The 19,226-nt window shown below is 42.5% G+C and overlaps 1 protein-coding gene across 5 annotated transcripts in view; it reads left to right on the top strand.

The window, feature by feature from the left end:
* Positions 1-19,226, top strand: part of ccser2a (coiled-coil serine-rich protein 2a) — a 56,964-nt gene that overhangs the window by 8,391 nt on the left and 29,347 nt on the right. For 4 of the 5 annotated variants that reach the window (XM_005474288.4, XM_005474289.4, XM_025897387.1 and 1 more), the window contains 2 exons: positions 5,253-6,733; positions 6,823-7,034. In XM_005474288.4, the coding sequence (XP_005474345.1) occupies positions 5,296-6,733; positions 6,823-7,034 (1,650 nt within the window). In that variant the 5' untranslated portion in view covers positions 5,253-5,295. Of the gene's footprint in view, positions 1-251; positions 398-5,252; positions 6,734-6,822; positions 7,035-19,226 lie in introns of those variants that run through there. The other variant, XM_025897386.1, reaches the window with a different exon arrangement.

Raw genomic sequence — 19,226 nt, 5'->3', positions numbered from 1 at the left:
CATATTGCGAATCATGTTTTTGGTGTGTTTTCTCTCCTCTGCTCTCCTCTCCTTTCACAGCACACTGAGTAGGACCCCTAAAAGATTCCCCATCAAATATTAACGCCCTCATTCTGTTCTCTCCACCCACACACCCATCAGCGCGCGCGCCACACACGTCACTTTACACGCATACTCAGGCACACATGCAAAGACAGAGCAGGGCAGCATACAGCTCAACCTTTGATGTGTGTCTTCCTTTTCCTGTGCTCTACTTTCTTTTGCTGCTACCTCACTTTCAGTTTAGATGATGGAGGAAACAAAGTGTAGATCCACTTGACTGCATTTATTTCTCCCCTTGTTGATTAATTTGGGGATAAAAATGATGAACAACTCAACATAAATTCACCAAGTTAAGGTAATAGTTTTTAATCTACTTTTCTGTGATGCACATTAGGAACTAGATTAGATGACTCTCACTGAAAGATGCATTGATGTGATGATGTGATTTTGTCTTTGCTTGTTGTGGTCTAGCTGTAGATCTCAGTGCCGTGGCTTGCCACACCTTATCTTGCTCCTCCTCTCTTGCACTCACTGTTTCCTCTGTTGCACTCTGTCATTTGATCTGCCACGTTTTAGTATAGAACATTACCAAATCGTCAGTGCTTTGTCATTGGATTAGCATCCTTTAACATCAGTGCAGCTCTTCCCAGTATTGCTTTCACTCAGTACACATTAGTCTAGCGCCAGCGTTACTTTCATCCCTGTCTCATTCTATTAGCCTCCTCTAATGGCACTCTGTTAATCTCTTCAGGGACACAGCTATGACCCACAACTGCTCTGTCCAGATGACTGGCCTAGTTATTACTCCAGTGAGACTCTAGACTCAGTCAATATATGCAAATGAGGTTGCACTTTGGTTTTGATTCAGTGCTGTGTGAAGTTGCTTAGGCTGTACATTTTCGTTTTTAAAATGTAATTTAGTTGGTTGACACAGTTCCTAAATGACTGAGATGATGGTAAAACTGCTTTAAGATAGAGGTTGATTGGGCACAGTAGAGCAGGCTGGATGACATACTGTGCTCTTCAGACAAGGATAATGTGTCAGTTGAGTTAAATTAATCTGCAACAGGAGAGACAGATTAAAAAAGATGGAAAGTAGAGTAGTAGGCTACAGATTTGTTTATTTTTATGATGTTATTGTTTTTGTTCAGTCCCACATGAGGTAATATAGTTGTTGCTTTCAACCCCTTCAACTTAAATGCTGCTTAAAATGTGCCACTTTAAAAATGACCTAACAATATTTTTGTTAGAAAGACAGGAATGAATGAATCTCATGTCTGAGATAACCCCCCCCACCCAGAGGGCATTGTGTAGCAGAAACCTCAAATATCTTAAGGTACTTAAATCTTATCATCAATTGAATTTTTTGTTGAAATTGTCTTCATCAGCTATAATAGTAAATATATATAATTTGTGGTGTAAAACCGCATTTCTTAAAAAAAAAAAAGGTAATTATAATTATGTACAAAGTATAACCACGGTGGTAACTAATACTTGACTTTGGATTGTAAGGTTAGTGCATGAGGATATTAGTAAAAATATTGATACGAATCCCACCAGAAACATTGCATCTTCCTTGACATCGCTTATGCTGTAGTATACTTATTGCAGAGTCTGAATAAAGTCAAATAAATTTCTCATCCCTTAAATTATTAAAAGTCTGCTGATAGAAAGCTAGAAGAGGAAAAAAAGATGGATGTAGCTTGACATACTGCTCTGTAGAGAGATGGTATGGAGGCTTTGTAATGATAGGGAACTATGAGCACTGGGAGTTGGGGACAGATTAGCTGTGGGGATAAACAGCAGGAATGGGGATTTACTGTGTGTAGTAGAGCACCTCCATTCATGCGTAGCCCCAATGACCCAATAGATCATCGCTCCAGGCTGTCGCATCCTATCTGCATCCATCCTGTTACTCCTGAAGAATGCATCTCTCTAGTTTGGGTGCATGTGTGCGCATCAAAAGTGAAAGCTTTGCCAGAAGAGAAATGAACGACCTTACTAATCCAGATCAAATTTTTCAGCCTTCCTGCTCCTCTGCTGGGTGCTTTCTGCATGGCTGTCCTCTGAGTTTGAAATGAAGGAAGGCCAAATACCCTGACTGTCACGATGAAATAAAGTGCACCATCCCTCTGGGACAGAGAGGAAGAAAAGATGTCATGTCACTTTACTGTTCATTTCACACACAGGGATCACTGCTGGGATGCTAAGCTGCCCGTCCAGCAGAGGATCTCTCTGTGGGAAAAGTGTGCCTTGAGTCTCGTCCTTCTGTTTCTCCCATTCTAATTGCACTTACGCGCCTGTCTCTGTCTTTTCTAGTTTAAGCTTACTCGTGTCAACCCTTCTTCTGCTTGCTTTTGTATATCACAGATAATTTATGATAATGATATAATGATGCTTTGGACATAGAGATGAATGTAATCTTTTACAGCTTCACTCTGTAAACCTCTGCAATATTTTGCTTTCCCGTGACATCATTTTTCAGTTCAGGGAAGGATGCTAATAATCCTGACAGCTGGACTATTCCTGGGCTATTTTACTATTGGAATCACATAAGAACCATTTAGTTATAGTTCAGACCTCATACTTGAGTTCAGCAAAGGGATATTTACTTATTTAGCAGTACTTGGCTGTGGGGGAGGGGCAAGTCTCCAGATATGAGCGTTTGACAGATGGTCTGCACGGTTTACTGCGCTACTTCTGAATGTGTGTCAGTCAGTTAGGATTTTGTTTATTTGTGGCTCTGCTGTGCTGACCTTTGTCTTTGTACTTTTTATTGGAATAGAGCCAGTTAGGAAGTCTATTCTGTGCGTAGAAATTAGTAAAAGGCCATTCACTTTGAAATTATTCAGCCAACAAAAATGGGGTTATTGTATATTTGAAAGTATAGAAAAATCAATATAGACAATACACATCTGAATGCTAACACTTTCAAGGCCTTGATGATAGGACATTATTTGCCTGTTGATTTGTAGTTATTTGAATGTTTTAAGGTCTTATAGCATCTATCTCTCCACTTGTTTGAATTTTTTGACACACTTGCCTTGCGGTTAATAAAAGGTCGAAACCTCAACGGTGTTATTTTTCCTTGCAGCATCTCTATAAACAGGCAGCAGCTTACTGATTACAACTTTCAGTGGCTGAGTGATGGTTGAGATGACCCAGGTGAACAAGTATTTGCCACATTTGCTGTGTGAGTTTGCTGCTGTGTGGTAGTGACCTGCAACTGTAGATATGAATGAAACTGGAAAGGTTGTGAGGCCACTGACAGTTGCAAAACCCCGTAGTCTAATCACCACCCATTAAACACACACAGACAGGCGTAGTCACTACCCCCTCCAGGGCAAAGAGGCTTTGGTTGCCCTGCCTGCACATGCTGACCTGATTTTTTTTTTTTTCATCTGTGTGTAAGTGTGTGATTTTTGCATCCATACACATGCGTGCTTGTGAGACAGATTAGGAAGGTGGCATTGCCAGACACTTCTGTGGCAGAGTCTGTTTGAGCACGTGTGTCTGCATGGGAATGTGGGACACTGTAGCAGAGAGGTTTTTCCAGGATAGGAGACCCACATTGTGACGCAGCACACGCCCTTCACCTCTTCAGAGTTGATTATTGCTCCAGTATGTGTGTTTGTAGCCGTGTGACAGGTTGTCAGGGGATCCTCTCATGGGAGTAACTGCATGATCTGCCACAGAGCTACAACACAATAAGATTTCTTGAATGATAACTTGTATTTTTAAATAACATTTGGTGTAACAGTAGGGTTTTTTTTTCTGTTGGCACTTTTTGGTAACTGATTTGTTTCCTTACACAGAATGTTTGCTTTCTGCTAACTACACCAGCCATCTGGGTATCACCAACTTTTCAATTTGTAGTATTCCCTAGCCAGATGGATATAACATACAGGTGCACCACCAACACATGTACACTTGTCACATGGGTGATTGAAACTGAATGAATCAAACAATGAGCCAGAGGGAACAGGCTTGTATTCTCCCTTCATTGGCTTTAATACTGTATATCCTCCTTTCACTATTCATTATGTTGGCCACCTTCCCAGCTCTGTTTTCCCCCTGTCCCACAGGCAAGTGTCTATCAATTTGCCCACTTTTTCTTTCCTTTTCTTTCTTTTTTTTTTTTTCATTGGCGAGACAGTTTGGAAGCAAATTCTCCAAAACCAGTGCCAGGTGCAGGGCTATTCATCTGTAAAGCTCTAAAGAAATTAAAGCACATTCTATGAACTTGTTATTAATCTTAAAACATTTACTTAATCTCAGTAGTTTATATCTAAGAATTCACAAATGTTTCCAACAGAGTTTAGTGAAGAGACATCAGATTTACCATGTGGGATTCAAATTTGTGGGTATGAGACAGCTGAAAGGGCAGAGCCTTTTTGTTTCTCATGGGTCTGCATGCACACACCAAGACAAACTTGGCGTGACAAAGTTTCAGGTCCCCATGCGTGTCAGATTAATTCCACTCACAGTAAACAGTCTATGAAAAGAAGATTGCAACCGTTGCGACAGGTGGAAAGGAATATCTTTAGCACTATTACTGGATAATTACAAGATAATTATAATAGCATTGCTGATGAGAACACGCAATTGCATGTGTGTGCTTGTGCATCTGAGTGCATTTGCTAGTTGCAGTATCTTAACTGCGTTTGGCATTCTGCTTTCTGGGTTGGGCTTTCATTAGTAGGCTTTGGTGTCACTCAGAGGAAAAGATGCTCTGTTATAATAAAAACTCCAAGTGTGATAAGCATTAGAAAAGTATCAAAACAATTAGTGACTATACGGATCTGTTAGATAGTGCAACATGGTTTTCAGTTGCATAGGTTATTACACTGAACATCACAGATCCACTGCAGGTTGTGTTGATGACAAGAAAAACACATGAAAGTCAAATTAACATATAAATAACCAAGAGTTCACTGATACCGGTTTCTGACATTATTTTAAAAAATAAAAGTTGTTTTTTTTGAATGACAGATAAAAAGAATTGCGGGGGAGGTGTGTGATTTGTTTTTCTTTTATTTAGACAGTTTGTTTAGACATTTAGACAGCAGGATGGATATAAAAATAAGAATTATTAAAAGACTAGTGATTAATTCAAATGTTTTACCGTGTGATACTGTATCACTAAGTAAAGTTATGGACACTCTAATCACATGTTATTCTATTTTTATGTCAATTTTCTTTTTTCTCAGCTGTGCAAAATTCCATGCCGCTCCATGCCTTGGTTGGCATCTAATGGAAGAAAACGCACCCATCAGGTCTGCCATGGTATCCAGACTGCCTAAGTTCGGTGGACGCTCCTCAACTAGTGGCACCAGTGCTGTTTCTAATGGTTCTGCACATCCAGCCACCCCTACTCAAGATGGCAAGGTTGCTCCATCAGCAACACGCCCAAATGGTGTGATCCAAGCGTCACCCTTTTCCCTAAAATTGAAGAGAGATGAGGGGGTAAACCCCTCTAGTCCATCCATTCCCACTGCCCCTGAGGATGAAAGTGAAGACAAGGCTCAGACACAGCTTCCCTCTGTGATCAAGGAAGTAAAGAATGGCTCTCCAGCAACACCTAAGATGCGCAGATCAGGCTCTTTGATGGTGGCTGTCTCAAGCCCAAAGGCTATTCAAAAGCAATCCTCAAAGATGACTCCCAAAGTTGGGACCAAGTTAGGGCAGAGCCCCATGAATGGAAGTTCTAAAACAGGTAGTAATAGTGCAAGCATTCCTACTCAGACAGGGTTGGAGTCTCGGCTTGTGCGACCAAGGTTAGGCTCTAGCTCTACCAGAAGCAACTCTCAAGACAGCCTGTCTCAGTCCAGTGAGAGCCTGAAGATTGTAGCACTGGACAACATGGTTCGTTCAAATAGTTTCACTCACTTTAAACAGATTCCCTCGCCCACTAGTGAGCCTATGATACGGTCTTTCTCTTTTAATCGGGCTGTGGAACTAGCCAAGCCTCTGGCCAACACTCAGCTGCGGCCTCCTCGGAGTACTTTTATCAAACCCCCTCAACTGAGTAATGGAAGAGTGGGTTTAGGACTGCATGGCAGCCCTGGAGGTTCAGGTGGTTTAGGTGGGGTTGGAGGACTTCAGTACAACAAAACTTCTTCAGTTGCGTCCTCTCTGCCTGGCCCTTTGATCACTACAATACCAACTACTCCTCGTACTTTAAGGAAGCCTCTGCTCCCCAGTAGTGTGTTGACCAAGTCAATGGCAAGCAGTGGGGGGTCACTGTGCTACAAATTTCCCCGAACTGGGCAGGCTAAACAGCAGAAGTCTCTTTTAGCAGGTAACATTAAGGAGGATATCAGCTCTTCAACTGCCTCTGATTGTGTAGGTCTACTGGAGAATGAATCAACCTACAAGGCTGAAAAAGTAGATTCTCAAAGTGAAAGTGACAGAAGCTCTGGGAATGCAGAAGGAAAAGGAGGAGGAAGTGGTGCTCTTGGGCACAGTGAAGCTGACCAAACAGCAGCCGAGACCCTGGAAGACATGTCCTTATCTTCTGCTTCATCTCTAGAGAGAGGTGACAACAGTGAGGAGTTTCTAGATGACTTCGACAGTGTGGGAGATGTTTTCAGTGATGGGGACCTGCCTGACAATAGAAAAGCTGCCAGTGATGCCCAGCTAGACAGCCTCCTAAATGAGACCAGTGACTGGGAGTCTGTGGATCTGACTGGTAAAATTCACCCTTTGGAAAGCAGATTCAAATAGACACAGTGCTATCCTTTGTGGTGTTTGTTCAGTCTTTTGTCTATGCGGTTGCAGGTCATAAGGAAGAAAGTCCTATGCAGGAGTCCCAAGGATCACTGATGCTATCTCCAGAGCAGACTGATGCCCCCCAGATTTCATCTGTGGAGCTGTCACCCTCCAACAGCTCCGGTGGAACCTACATGTGGGATGAAGAGGGGCTTGAGCCCCTTGGGGGGCCTGCAGCTCACCGGTTAGACAGCTATGATGACTCAGAGCTGAACAGCATAGTAAGTCCCCGTTTCACCTTTAACTAGTTTTTACATAAAAATGTAATAACCCCACAATTAGTTTTTTCAGTTGACTCTACTCTGATTGTGATTTAAAAAATATGAAATTTTAATTATTTTAAGCAACTAATTAACAGTAAATTAAGAAATAGTTTGATATCCATATTTCTGAAGAATAATTAATCAATTATCTGTGTTAAAAGTAAGCGTTCTTCTTTTGCCAATCTTCCCCTCCTTGCCTTTAAGTCAACTGGCAGATAGCTCAGTAGCATTTTTTAGAAAATGAAAGAGGTGGAGAGCAGCCAAAACCCTTTAGCGATTATGTGGTTACTCGGGCTAAAAACCTCGGAGAACACTTAGAGCTGCTGCTTTAGCTGATTGAAAGTTGGCAAAGAATAGGCTTGTGTGACTGAGAACTGGATTTTTTCCAAGTAAGAAGGAGAGAGTTGAAGGAAATGTAAAGGTTTTGAGCCTTTAAGCATGACCTGCTACACATTAAACAAATGGTCTGTTAACATTTCTATGGCTTCTGCAGACAAGAGTTCAAGCATCTGGCTGAGCTCAAAGGACTTTTGATTTTCTCGACCAAGAAATGGAAGGCTAAAATATACCCAATGTAATGAATGTAGTGTTAATTTAAAGAGCCAAGTCTACGTTTAGTTCTGTCTTGTCTAAAAATACACTGTATATACTTTATGCCCTACTTGTAGATTATGCTGCCTTCATGGTGCCAAAGTTCAGTAGTCGGTTTCACTTTCAAATAGTTCTTCTTTTTATATTTATACATTAAATGGCCAGAACAAAGTCTGTAAGAAAAAAAAATCAAAATTTTCTAGTTTTCAGTCAGCTCTCTCTGCCCGTCTCATGCCAAGGCTTCGTTCTGTCTCAAAGGAAAACTAACCTGCCCACCAGCCGTGTTGTAATAGAATTTCTGGCCTTGCTTTGATTCTCTATATTTTGGTTCCCAAGCACCTGATCTCAGGAATGCATAAAGAGCTTAAAATGAGCTGGATTAGAAATTTTATAATACGCTTTGTGTGTTTACTACTTTCATTATGTGACACAACCTTCAAGGCACTGAAAGTGCCACGTGTTTATCTCACAGTAATGGATTAGGAGTGAATACAAAAGCAAAAAAGCACTACTGGTTTTGTGTATGTACAGGATGTGCCTGTATTTGTTCAGTGCTGTGATCATTACAAGCACATGTGCATTAGACATGTGTATGTGATCAGGAGTCAGTCAGTATATCTGTGTATGCAGATGAGTGTGTTTGAGTGCATTTCTCTAATAGATTAGTTCAACTGTTATCATGATGGAGACTTCTTGAAAAAGCAAGGATTCGATAAAAGTCCATCTATAATATGGACAGCATATCGGAGCATGACGTGTATTTGGTCATCTTGTGGTCCACGTCAACCTGTTTACTGCCCTTTTTATTTAAAAGATATATGCTCATTAGTACTCAGAAATATCACAAGTACAACAAAGGATTCTCTGAAATATAAATAAAAACAAAATGTGTTGTCTTTCACAATTTCAATTTCAACAATTTCAAAGTCTTATATTTAATTGAAAATAATAAAAATAGACAACAAATATTAAAACTAAGAAGATTAATTTTTTTGTTTCTTTTTAAATGAATGCCCCCCCCCCCCCCCCCCCCCCAAAAAAAAAACTTTAAAGACACATGCAAAGCACTGTAAAATTCCAAAAATTTGCCATTGTAGTTTGTTATTGTTGCTGGCTTATTAGATACAGCATATTTCAACAACTTTTTATTTTCCTGTCACACCTTTTTAAAAATGTGTTCCTAGCATGATATTCAAACAAGAAGGGAGCATTTTATTCAAGCAGTCATATTTTAAGTTTCAGTATTTAATATGTTATTTTTAAAAAAATCTCGAGTCATATAAAGGGTCATGTGGCAATAACATTTAGGCATGTAGACATGGGGAGAAACACTTTCTATACTCAGATAATCTTAAACTTGTTTCTTGGACATGACAGTGAGTTTGTGCCAAGAAGTCATCAGATCTTACACTAATGGAGTAAAATAAAAATCCACTTTGATTCAGTCATTGAACTGCTAGATGATGCATCTCTGGATGTGACTGGACACTGGATAGACTGGATAGATGTTACGATGCTGATGCATTGACTTTCACTGAGTATTTAATAAAGCTCAACAACCCAGACGTTTGTAGAGGAATTGCTTCATGCAGTATTCATTTCTTTTGAAGAACTAGTGTGGTCAGTGAAGAGGGCAGTGGTGATATTGCGTGTTGTATGATTTGAATGAGAGAAATGCAGTTAAAAAAAGAAAAAAAAAAGGTAATAAGTAGGACCAAAAAGAAAGAGAGAGAGGGAAACTTAGTGGGTGACTGCTGGTGTGTGAAAATTAACTCTATGGGGAATCTGCCTTTGAGATATTTAACTGAGCTATTTGATTAGAGGAAATGAGCCCATTTACTGTAACTGGATGCAGTTATCTTTCTCTAACCCACTCCTTTTTCTACCATTTCCTTTCCATCTGTTTGTGTCTGTCATTAATCATTCTCCCCTTGTTCACCGAGTAAATATTTTTTTGTAATAAGTAGAAGAAAGGCAGCAAAAATAATCCTGTCACAAAACAGTGGATGTCACCAAATGGATTGGTAGATTAGTGTCCTGCTTAATCAATGTGTTGTGTAATACCTTTTGAGACCCTGTGTTTATTTAAGGGGTAATTGAGTTAAATGCTGCGGGAGTTTGACTTCACAGCTTCTCAACAAACTCTCTTGAATTCAATGCTGGAAAAATAAAGAAAGGTGGGGTACTTGTGCCCAATTTATGTGGTGTATTTAAAAACATTCTCTCATAGTTAAGAACAAAAGGTAAAAACTAGTGTCCAACTGATGCTTACACAATAGCATTTATGCATCTGGAACATGATGTTTGCTTTCCTGCCGGTATTGCTGCGCTGCACTGCCCTGCAGTGCCATGCTCAATCCACTTGGAGGCACTGTGCATTCTTTAGACAACACGATGTGGGTGCGCTTGTAAGTGCTACTGGTTTGTGTGTGCCAGTATTTTTCTGGCTATATGTGGCCCTATCTGCATTCATATGCCTCTGTGCAAAATCAAGGAGTGGGCTACCTGAGCTCATAATAACATTCCCATGATGCACCATGCAGCTCTGTACTGTACCAGCTTTACAAAATTGGCATTGTGAAATGGAGGGCCACTTTTCACAGTTACTGCCGATGTATTCCAGCCCTCAGCTCAATGTTTCATAGAATGCAACAGCACCAGTAGACCTGGGAACATTTTATATTTAAACTGCTTGAATATTTGAAGGTTGTTTTTTTTGTTTTTGTTTTAAAGCAGCTCACAGCCGATCATAAACGCAGTGGGTGAAGACAAAGCTGAAGCTGACACAGTATGAAATTCACATGCTGATTGATGCGTTCTACTATTTATATTATTGTGGACAATAATAGCAACCCATATGCATTGTAACGGCTCTAAAAACATTTTACTTCTGTGAAGCGCATTTGTATTATAATGTGTTTTAACAGTCAGGTGTAATTCTTCATTTGGCATTGGGTTTTGTTGTGCTGTTTTGCCTCGCAAATTACTGTAGAGTCGAATCAGTCCATATTAACCTTTTCATCATGCAATGCAGGGTTATTAGATTGTGTTCTTTGACATTATCATCAGAGCTTTTTTGAGCTTTGATTTGATTCCTATTTACCTGAACTTTGTGGTCACATTTAAATGGAGAAGTGAAATTAGTTCTGTTGATTTCTTGAACCATAAGCATTGAACTTTCTCTCGTTTAAAAGAAAATATTTCCCTTCCTTGGAATTACAGCTCAGCATCTCCCTTCACAGTATGAAACCTTGAATGAAATATGCTTCAGTGTTATCTTTTTTTGCTTATAATTCTGCATGTTTTAATCCGTTTTTCTCCTGGGTAGCTGTTCTTTTTTTTTTTTCTACCTTTTTCCTTCATTCCCTCCCTCTTTTGTGTGTGTTTCCTTACCAAACTCAGGGTTGTTCAGTAATCCTTTGGTTTTTCCCTTGGCTTCCTCAAAGCTGCAGAATTACAGTCGCCTCTTATCCCTGATTTATTTATTTTGCCTCTAATTTTAGGCTTTTGTGGAGCCAGGTTGAGACAGGTCAATTCATTAGTGTTTAAATGAGTGAGGTGCTTAAGCCTTTTGTCTGCAGACTGCTCAGCCATTTATGGAACATGGTGCCAGAGCCCCAGCTATGCTGTTGTTTTAATGAGGCTTATAGCTCACTTGCTTTTGTTTGTCTTGATTTTTAGACCGACAGCTGCAGCGCTTTAAGGTAAATAGTGGTTTTTGTGTACATCTCTTTTGGTGCATTCAGTCCTTTGTTTAGGTATCGTTGCACAGATACACACACAGTTCTACCTTATGAAGACAGTGGTCAAATGACATCATGTGATCTATAATTATCAATCATGATCATGCTTCATACCCACAGTTGAGACCAATTTTGTTTACCATAGATCATTACCACAATGTTTTTATAAACACTTTGGATTCCCAGCTATACCCCCACCTGTTAAAAAGAATTAAACTGCTGCTTATTAGGGCCCTGTTTGGAAGGACAAAGCCAATAACATAGCAGATTGCCAAGATAACTGCAAAATCAATTATAGTGACAAAATTGGGTTGATTAAGTGTGATCAATTTATGGACTTTAAATTTAACTAGCAGGCTTTATTGCTTGCAGTCCAAGGAGTGCATGTGTGAAGATTTTACCAATATATTTGACCTAGCTTATTGGGATTGCAGATAATTAAATTTCAGTAATTTTTAGCAAAGGAAATTAGCAAACAAAGGTATGGAAAAACTATGTCAGGTAATTTTTCTTCGCTTGGGCACATACTTTGTTTTAATTATAACAAGAAACTAATAAGTGAGTGCTATAAAAGGTGAGTAGATTTTTAAATAATTCCCTGCTTAATATCATTAAGCAATCCCAGTATTAGATTGCTTTCACTGTGATGTTTGCATTTCCCTAAGTGGACTGCCTTACAGTGTAGCTGCTAGGGTTTAGACCCTTTTAGCTGGACTGTAAGGAGGGAGGAAGATGTTTTAGTTTGAGGAGGGTGATGCTTTTAGTAAGTATTCTCATAGTCCAAACCAAAGGATATGTGATTCACTGAATGTTTTTGATTGCACATGTTTTTAAAGTAAAATACCTGTTTAAAGTACATGTAAAACCGTGATCATTATTTAAAACTGCAAAGTATGAAATGGCACGTAAACATGAGAATCAAATATAGTCTAGTCTTACTTTCACAAGTATTAAAGAACTGCTGCATTGATACAGCCTGTTTTTGTTAATCATACTGTTTATTTGTGACCAAGATCGTTTTTATACGAGTGTCTGTGACTACAGTTTATAGACTATGTACAGCACTGTTATTTTGTCAACACTGTGCACCAAATGAAATGGGGGAGGAAAGATAAATCTTGGAAAGACATACTGCTGATTCAAGTTTTCTCCAAGTCTGTTTTACTCTGTTTTGCAGCTGCTATAACTCATTAAACAATGCCAGTCAGTATATTCCCACCACAATGCCTCTGTTTCTGCTTTCCAGTGCATAATATAATTGAAGAGGAAAATAATTACATGAAGAATATTGCCACTTTTAGCAATGTCATTGTTTCTTTGATGAATGCAAATGATCTATATATGTAGATAAGATTTTATGTAGGAAGATAAGAAGCTCATTATTATATATAATAGTAAAAATCCTGACCGTATATTAGGGTCACAATGAATGGAAGACATCTTCAAATGATCAGTGTTATTATCTGTAAATTTCTGGAACATTAAGGGAAAAAAAGTAGAATATAAAAAGTGATTCATTAAATTATTTTTATGCTATAAAGGCACATTCACAGCAACAGACTAATTTATATCAAGGTTGTGCCAAAGAAACTCTTAATATGATATTTCTAGTTGCTATAAGGTACAAGTTTTGTGTCTGCTCAGAGTCATCTTGAGCTTTTAATACCAGCTTTTATTTAGGAGTTTAGGTGTAAATGCTTTAGTTGTAATTAAACATGTCGCATACCTACTTTGCCGTATATTGGAATTCCGTTATTAGACAGGATGTTGGTTTGAACAAAAGCTCGACCAGTAATTTAAAAATAATATATATTTTTTATTTTAACTGAGAGTCGATGATGACATGTATTTTTCTCTCTGAACCCAGGATTTGTTGTTATTCTTTGAATTTTACTCCTGAATATATTGGATATTAACCACTCACAGGATATGCCTAACCATTCCTGTTTAAGCCAAGAAGACTTGGAGTACAAACGGGAATTATCCCCCATTTCAGTCATCCTGCGGTGGTTCTATTCAGAAAACGTATTTGTGAGTGTTCAAAAGCTGCAGAGTATTTGGGTGAATGGACTACAATGATATACAATGACTGTCTGTCTCTCTCTCTCCCTCTCTCACACACTCACACACACACACACACACACACACACACACACACACACACACACACACACACACACACACACACACACAACAATAGGTGCCCATGCAGTGCCAGCCCATTTTTAAGAAACAGCACTGCATTGACACTTAAGCTGCGATTACACAGTGTTTTTCTTCAGATGCTATTTTGTGAGGTACAAAAGTAAAGATCTGTTTTGGCTACCCTGACAAAGTAAGCAATGTAAGATTTCCTCACAGGATTGCAGTTCACTTTATATGGATTGAAAGAGGTAAAACCCCCCACAAAAAATGTCAGTCTACAACTTCACCCTGGCAACTGTTGGTTTTAAACTTTTATTTTGCCCTGAAGTTTGTCTTTTTAAAATGTTAAAACAAAGATGAACGTTCTCCAGATCTGTAGTTTGTGGTTTTTAGCTCACTGTGTGCCATGAGGCTAATTTACATGCAGACCATGAAAAGCCACACTTTAGGGAAACAATGGTTACAATGAAGTTTTCTACCATGAACTTTCATTGAGTTTTTCCAAGTCTTCATGCTGGCAGTCTTGTATTTTTTTATTTTTATTTTTTTTAGGAATAACTCTCAAACTGAGAGAAAGAAGTTTAGCATTCGACCTTTTTCAGTGACTCTGACTGTTTTAATCAGTGTTTGAGCCAGGGAAGTTTGTTCGAAGATCCAGCTGATGTCATTGTGCAAGCAGAGCGCCATGAAGCAGATTAAGCTGGCAGAACTACCCGAGGCTTTTTATTGTTCCTAGAGCTGCTCATCCTACAGAGTTTGTATTGCAGGAGACAAAAACACTTGGTGTTAAAAATGTGCACATCTAATTAGGGCTGTGCGATATGACCAAAATCTCATATCCCGATATTAAGACATCTATCGTCCGATAACGATATAAATCACAAAAATGTAACATTTTCTGTAAATTCTGTGAATGTTGGGCAGCTCGACTTGCGTGACGTGTTTCCAGCTGGGCGTCGCGTACCTGGAGTCGAGTGTTTTAACTGATGCATGAAACGATACATTTTTAGACATAGGTTGTAACGGCTGCTGTTTTCTTTGTGAGTATTTATTACACAGCGTGCTGCGGGGAAAAGCCTGTTCTAACGTTTGAGTCTAAGGTTTATTTTTTTTTTTTAGCACCTGACGGCTCTTTTTTGCTTCTCATCCGTAAATACTCTGCATCTTTCACGTGATTGTTTATTTTGAAAAGTCTCAACAGGATCTTGAGCTTTATTGTGAAAGGTTTATGTGGAAAATAAACAAGCGGACACGAGGTGGTGTTACCGTCGTTGTTGCTAACGACAACGCATAAAAAACGAATAGTTATGTCTATAACTTCTGTTCCCTGAAGGAGAGGAATGAGGTACAACACATAAGTATGGGATATCACGCCCTCGCGTGTCCTGGCTGAAGAAACCTTTATTCACGCCTTTAAGGCAGATGACGTGTGATGACACGCGGACGGCCCCGCCTGCACATATAGCCGCTGTCATCACAGTCATCCCTCAGTTCGATAGCCGCTCTTCACCGAGCCAACTGCTCAGTGGGGCCACCTTGTGTTGTACCTCGTTCCTCTCCTTCAGGGAACAGAAGTTATAGACATAACTATTCGTTCCCTTTCAGTCGATTCACTCGGTACAACACATAAGTATGGGACATATATACACGCCCCGCAGAGCAGCCACCGAACCGGAATCGGACCACCACATCCTTAGTGAGTGGTAGACCCAGCAGAAAGGACAGCATGAGCCACCGAAGGGGCTGTAACGTCCAACCGATAAAACTGCACAAAAGTGTGCGGTGATGCCCAACTAGCTGCCGCACAAATATCAGCTACAGGCACCCCTTTAAAAAGAGCCCATGAGGTTGCCATCCCCCTGGTGGAATGAGCTCTCACCCCGTGGGGCAAAGCAAGACCTATGGTGCCGTAAGCCAGTGAGATAGCGTCTATAATCCAGTGGGACAGCCTCTGTTTAGACAGAGCTCTACCTCTATTTGGATTAGCGAAGCAGACAAACAGCTGGTCACATAAACGCACATTCTGAGTGCGCTCAATGTAGGTGCGTAGCACACGCACTGGACAAAGAGAATGCATCCTCCTCTGCTCCTCATATGCAAAAGGAGGGGAGCAAAAGCTCAGCAACTCAAACTCCATTGAGCTATAAGATGCAGGCATGATCTTGGGAAAATAGGCAGCATTTGGACGCAATACAACCTTGTGGCCATCAGAAGAGAACTGTGTGCAGGAGGGATGCACAGACAGCGCATGAAGGTCACCCACTCGCTTTGCCGAAGCCAAAGCGAGAAGTAATGCAGTCTTATATGAAAGAAATTTCATATTCACAGACTCAATGGGTTCAAACAGGGGGCTACAAAGGGCCTCCAGCACCAAAGACAAGTCCCAAGCAGGGACATTGGACTTAAGCACGGGCCTCAGCCAGCGAACTCCTTTCAGAAAACGTATGGCGAGGGGATGTGCACCTGGTGTCACCCCGTCAAAGCCAATATGACAAGCAGATATAGCTGCTAAATAAACCTTAATTGTCGAAAATGAAAGGCCCTTATCCAGCAGCTCCTGCAGGAATGTCAAAACATCCACAATAGAGCACTGAAATGGGAGAGTGTGGCGGTCCTGGCACCATTGCTCGAAGGCTCGCCATTTGTAAGTGTACAAACCTCTAGTAGATGAGGCCCTAGCGCTCTGAATTGTCGCTATCACACTAGGTGGAAAACCCTTAGCAATCAAATTTAGCCTCTCAGCAGGTAAGCATGAAGGCGCCATAGATCTGGGCGCGGATGAAACACTTCTCCTCCCGCCTGAGAGAGGAGATCCCTGCGGAGAGGAAGCTGCCAAGGACTCGCTGCTAGCAGGCTGAATATCTCTGCATACCATGACCCTGTGGGCCACTAGAATCAGAGAGAGGGAATGCTGACGCACTCGCTCTGGAACTGGAGATCTCATTTCCACTGGGGGAAATGCATACAGTAGCACGTCTGGCCATTGGCGCGCTAGCGCGTCCAAGCCCAAGGGTGCATCGTGGTCAATTATGGAGAAGAACAGGGGGCAGTGAGTATTTACCCTGGAAGCAAAAAGATCTATTTGCGCCTTGCCAAATAGATCCCAAATCTGAGCCACTATTAAAGGGTGTAACCTCCATTCTCTCACCAGAGGACCCCCCCTGGAGAGAAGGTCCGGCCCCAGGTTCAGGTGGCCCGGGACATGGGTGGCTCTTAGAGACAGAAAATGAACACTGCACCATAACAGCAGCGAGCGAGACAGCTTCAACAGGGGAAGAGAGCGTGTTCCTCCCTGCCTGTTTATGTAAGACACCACTGTTGAATTGTCCGTCCTGACTAAGACATGCTGGCCCTCCAGGACTGGATGGAAATGCTTTAGAGCTAAGAACACTGCTAACAGCTCTAAGTGGTTGATGTGCAGCTGGCGCTGGGCTGCGGACCAGATCCCTCTCACTGATGCACCCTCGCACAGCGCTCCCCATCGTCTTAGGGAAGCATCTGTGGACACCACCTTGCGAAACAACACCCTCCCAATCCGAGAGCCCTGATGCAGCAGCCTGGGCTCCCTCCAAGGACGGAGAGCTAGCATGCAAGACGCGGTTACCGGCAGCCTCCTCCGGAGGTGACGCGATGCACACGAACGGTGAGAGAGAGTCCAGCGTTGAAACGCTCTCATTTTTAACAGTCCAAGTGGCACTACGGCGATCATAGACGCCATCATGCCCAACAAGCTTAATATCGTCTGGAAACGCAGTCTGCGTCCCAGCTGAAACTGAGCGAGGAAGCGATGAAACGCGGCCACTCTGTGCTCCGACAAACGTGCGCGGCTGGAAAGCGAGCATATTTCCAAACCGAGGAAAGAAATCTGCTGACTCGGGATGAGCGAGCTCTTTTGAAAGTTCACAGAGAACCCCAGTGTCTGAATGTGTGACAGAACCAGCGACAGCTGTGTCTCCGCCTGCTCTCTGGAGCAAGCTACGAGAGCCCAGTCGTCTAGGTAGGCTAAGATGCGGATGCCTCTCTCTCTGAGGGGCGCTAGCGCTGCCTCGGCACATTTCGTAAAGGTGCGAGGAGCGAGCGACAGCCCGAACGGCAGCACTAGGTATTCATAGGCTACGCCCTCGAATGCAAACCTCAGAAACTGCCTGTGTTTCGGGTGTATAGCCACATGAAAATAAGCATCTGTTAGATTGATTGTTGCAAACCAATCTCCCGGGCCGACTGCATTCAAGAGCTGTCTGAGTGTTAGCATCTTGAACCTGTACGTTCGTAGATACGTGTTCAAGACTCGCAGGTCGAGGATGGGACGAAGCCCTAACCCTTTTTTCGGAACAACAAAATAGCGGCTGTACCAACCTTTGTCTGTCTCCGAAGCGGGGACCACTTGTATTGCTCTTTTCTGCAATAGCGCCTTTATTTCCTCTCTGAGTATCATGGCCGCCTCGGTGTTGACAGTCGTGTTTACGACTCTTTGGAAACGAGGCGGCTTGACCCGGAACTGCAACCGGTAACCCATGGCAACGGTTCGCAGCACCCACGGAGAGGGGGCGCAAGCGCGCCACTGAGGGAAGTGAGCAGCCAGCCGGCTGACCTGCAGCACCGTCGGCGGGGCGTTGTCACCCCCCAGTGTGTCTGCAGGGGACTGCATCACCTGCCTGACCTGGCTCATTCTGCCTGCAGGATGAGCATTTGTGATTGTTTGAGAATAAACAACACTCTTTATTGATTGTAACATGGAAACATGTACATTCATACATTTTGTTGGAGGCACCTTTTCTGGGGCACAACAATGAAAAACAGCGGGAACACTCGATGTGGTCACCTGAACATTTAACACACCTGAACAGGGAGTTACCTGAGGCATTTTGTGTGCAGGGGTTTTGTGCTTGGGAGACAGTGTTAGGAAAGTGCAGCGCCTTCTGGGGCTGACAACCTGAACAGAACTTAAGCGGCACCTCTTGTGCGGCAACAGAGGGGTAAAAGCAGCGTCTCCCTGCTGCTGGACCCCTTCTCCACTCGAAACCACAGCTAGGAGGGCTGAGGCTTCTTCCTCGTCGGGTCCCGCCGGGGGCCCGAGGGTGGGCCTTTGCTCCAGGCCGACTGGCGTGGAGCTCGGGCCGGAGGATGTGCTCTCACTGGCGGCACACCCACTTCAGCAGTGGGCGCCGGTCTCTTGCCACTCGGCAGAGGAGCGGCAGGCCTGTGAGAGCTAGCTGCGGGCTTGGGCTTGGGCTGACGTCTGGGGATGATGTCGCGCAGAGCTTCCGTCTGCTTCTTCCTCAGATCGAATGTCCGAATAACCCAGCCGCAGACACTGGTGCGTCCAGATATATAGCTCTGTCCCTATCCGGGACGTCAGAGAGGGTCAGCCACAGGTGCCTCTGCGCCACTACTGTCGAAGCCATCCCTCTGCCCAGGGAGAGCGCTGCACAGCGAGACGCACGGAGGATGTAATCTGTAGCGACTCTGACCTCGTTAAGAAGAGGTGCCAGCGGGCTGTTATCAGGAACCAGCGATCCGAGCTCCGCCAGGCACATTGCCTGGTACGTCTGGAGCATGGTGACGGAGCTCCTGGCGCGAGCAGTGCCGGCCTGAGCCCGATAAATCTTCTCCAGCTGCGAAGCAGAGAATCTGCAGTGCTTGGACGGCAGAGTTGCGGGGCCGCCGACAC

The sequence above is a fragment of the Oreochromis niloticus genome, linkage group LG13 (assembly GCF_001858045.2).
Source record: "Oreochromis niloticus isolate F11D_XX linkage group LG13, O_niloticus_UMD_NMBU, whole genome shotgun sequence".
In the NCBI taxonomy this organism is placed as follows: Eukaryota; Metazoa; Chordata; class Actinopteri; order Cichliformes; family Cichlidae; genus Oreochromis; species Oreochromis niloticus.
The sequence above is the reverse complement of the archived record's forward strand: the minus strand, read 5'-3'. Positions and strand labels throughout refer to the sequence as shown.